The sequence below is a fragment of the Melitaea cinxia genome, chromosome 5 (genome assembly GCF_905220565.1).
Source record: "Melitaea cinxia chromosome 5, ilMelCinx1.1, whole genome shotgun sequence".
In the NCBI taxonomy this organism is placed as follows: Eukaryota; Metazoa; Arthropoda; class Insecta; order Lepidoptera; family Nymphalidae; genus Melitaea; species Melitaea cinxia.
In genome coordinates this window covers 10983948-10986999 of record NC_059398.1, presented here as the reverse complement: position 1 = coordinate 10986999, position 3052 = coordinate 10983948, and the positions used below count along the sequence as shown (strand labels likewise).

The 3052-nt window shown below is 28.0% G+C and overlaps 1 protein-coding gene across 1 annotated transcript; it reads left to right on the top strand.

The window, feature by feature from the left end:
- The first annotated feature begins 467 nt into the window (after positions 1-467).
- Positions 468-2577, top strand: LOC123654044 (fungal protease inhibitor-1-like). The gene is made up of 3 exons (XM_045590006.1): positions 468-575; positions 1259-1458; positions 2075-2577. Exons 2-3 carry the CDS (start codon positions 1260-1262, stop codon positions 2191-2193), a joined length of 318 nt encoding a protein of 105 aa, XP_045445962.1. The 5' UTR covers positions 468-575; position 1259; the 3' UTR covers positions 2194-2577.
- Positions 2578-3052: the final 475 nt, after the last annotated feature.

The following is a 3052-nucleotide window of genomic DNA, read 5'->3' as shown; positions in this document are numbered from 1 at the left end:
TCAACAGAGCGAGCGGAACATTTCATTTCTATTATGAAAATAAATCTTATTGATGACAGCGACGGTAGGTTCTGTAGGCTGAAAGTAAAATTCTAAAATCATAGTTTTGGCCTCCATGGCCTATTTTTTGGACTTTAAGGGCCAAAAAATAGGCCCGGGTTATAACTTTTTTTTATACGCATTTTATTACTTGACCATTTAAATTGAAGTGGATTTTTGTATGGAGAAAAAAAACAATCTAATATGTGCTAAGATTGAAGTAAACATAGTTGGGTAATAAAATAAAACCTTTTAAAATATTTAATGCTACATGCATATATCACAATTATATAAAAGCGATAAGTGACTATAAAATAACAAGATGAGTGCAGCATCATTTTCTTAAGAACTGTGAGATATAGGAATATCTTTTATGATATAAGGGTTCATGACATCAAGCTAATATAAACATTAATCGGGGTTATCTCGAATTATTCGTATAATTACTTATAGTGCGCTTTTCCTTTGGCATTTAATGTGGAATCCTCTGCATGGTCTGCACTAGTAAAACACGAATAAATATTTCTCGAGAATATGTAAGTTATTTAAATATATTTTTTGTACAACTTTTTTATTTATGGACAAAGGTTTTTTTTTATTTTAAGGAAAGTGAACTTTCAATTATATATATATATTTTTTTTTATTTTGTTTTACATTTATCAAATTAACGAATGAAATTAATCTTAAAAAAATATTATATGTAAAATTGATAAAAAATAATTATTTTTTGAAATAATAACAAAGAAATTAATTTTAAATTTTTAAATATTATATATATCTATATATTACAGAAATTAATAACTTTTCCATTGCCGTTTGCTGTCGCTTTTACAATATTTATATCTCAGTAGCAGCGGTGTTTTTGTGTTAGACGCGAAAAGCTTACAAGGCAAATATCTTGCAATAATTCTTAGCCCAGATCAAATTTCTTATTCAGCACATGACCGAAGGATACCTTTTTTCAGTATCTCTTTAGGCCTTGATTACTGTTTTTGCGATTCAGGAATCGTTATTAAAAACATCTTTAGAATGTAACTTAAAGGATGTGTTTCCTTTAAGTTCTTTGAAATCTACTTAAAGGAGGATTTTTATGTATAGGATATAGATTTTTATGAATTGATATAAGAAATTATAACACAATAAACTACATGAATGTGTAATCACTGAGAATTAAATCACACTTACCACGAATTAGAAAACATTTTTTTTTTTTTACAGCATGAAGGCCGTATTAATATTAGCAGTCCTTGCTTGTGCCTTGGCGCTGTCCTATGGCGACTTGATCTGCGGCTCGAACTACTGTAAACAAAACCCGTGCACGGCCCCTATCACTTCCTCTACTTGCCGTCCACCATCTACTTACCGCCAAAACCACGCTGGCATGTGCGCTTGCTGTCCAGCCTGTGTTACTTTGCTCTGTAAGTATTCATCAAAATTTTACATTTAGGCTCTATCTACTTTATTGAAACACCAACTAGAAGACAATATTTATCTTCAAAATATGTTTAAGAAGAATTAAAAATTAATCTTTATATCCCCAAAGAAGAAGTTAGAAGAGTGTTTTACATATTTCTACGTACAAAGTTAAATAGAATAATATTTACTATAAGTTACTGTGTCATATGAAAAGTAAAGAATAAAGTAAATAATTAATCATTTATTTAAATGAGTAACTAATTACTAAGTTACTAATAATTTATATTTAAATAGTTGCAAAAACTTAGTTTTTTTTGCGATCGACTCGGAATAATTTCAGAATAAAATAATTATATACCTACTAGAGAATAATTTTGTAACTTTTGCTCTTTAAGATTTTTATTTGGTTCGTTTTTTTTAAACATAGTAGTTATAATTTTAATTAATAAAAAAGTTTATATTAATTTTTTTCTTACAATTACTTACCGTTTTCTTAATACTGATCAATATAGCTTTTTGTACGCTTTTCAAGAATAAAAAAAGGAGTTGTGATACTTATTTGTCTGTAAAATTATCTTGCCGTATTTTTTATATGATTTTCTTCCTCATTTTTTTTAGCCGAAGGAGCTGCTTGCAAGGTTTATAGCAAGGAATTGGGAGAAACTCCCTCAGCAGTCTGCAAGGAACCACTCAAGTGTCTTAAAGGCGTTTGTACGAAAGTCACTCCTAGAGGATAAATTCTAATTTATAAGTGAAACGGCTTAATATATATGAATGTTTAAATTTGAACAAATATTATTTTTGTATGTTTATTTCAACTAAGTTTATGTCACTATAGATATAATTAAAAAATTTGTTTTATTTATAATATCCTATGTCAGTTTTTAAACGGTTAGATAAAAAGATTTGTCGCATATAAACCACCAGTCTAGACATATTATGCACATAATGTTATTTAATAGTTTGCTTATTTTAACGTTTTGCTAAAAAACTCACACGATATATTTTTATAGATTCTACGACTTTACATATTCTTAGGTGATAAAACAGACACGAATTTTTGCTATAAATAGTTTTTTACGCTTTCGTGTTAATTTAAAAAATTAACTAAATAAATTCGGTATCTTGTTTCGTGTAAACTAATGAAACGTTATACTTCGGCTCCTCTATTTCCCACTTTTTTTTTTCTTTTATATCTGTTGCGTGTACTAAAATTATCTATACAAATAAATAAAATTAGAGACTCTTGAATGACGAGATTTGCACTTTTACTAACAATCAATCGGACTTCGGCTAAATAAAATAAAGTCCTGCAAAAACTTGACGGGTAAAAGAAATTAGCGTCAATCTATACAAATAAACAAAATTGGAATGTATGTTTGAAATATTAAAATATCCGCTTTTTAATAAATTCATATGTAATTATATGTATACACGGCACATATCAAAATAATTTTTTTTACAATTTTTGTCTGTCTGTGTATTTGTTCCGGCTAATCTCTGAAACAGCTGGACTGATTTTAACGGAACTTTCACTGACAGATAGATGATGCAATAAGGAGTCATTTAGGCTACTTTTATTTTAGAAATATATTT

Excerpts from the sequence above, each read along its gene's own strand:
- LOC123654044 (XM_045590006.1), top strand. The coding sequence starts at position 1,260 with ATGAAGGCCGTATTAATATTAGCAGTCCTTGCTTGTGCCTTGGCGCTG. Across the intron at positions 1,459-2,074 it reads AGCCTGTGTTACTTTGCTCT|CCGAAGGAGCTGCTTGCAAG; the intron begins GTAAGTATTCAT and ends CATTTTTTTTAG.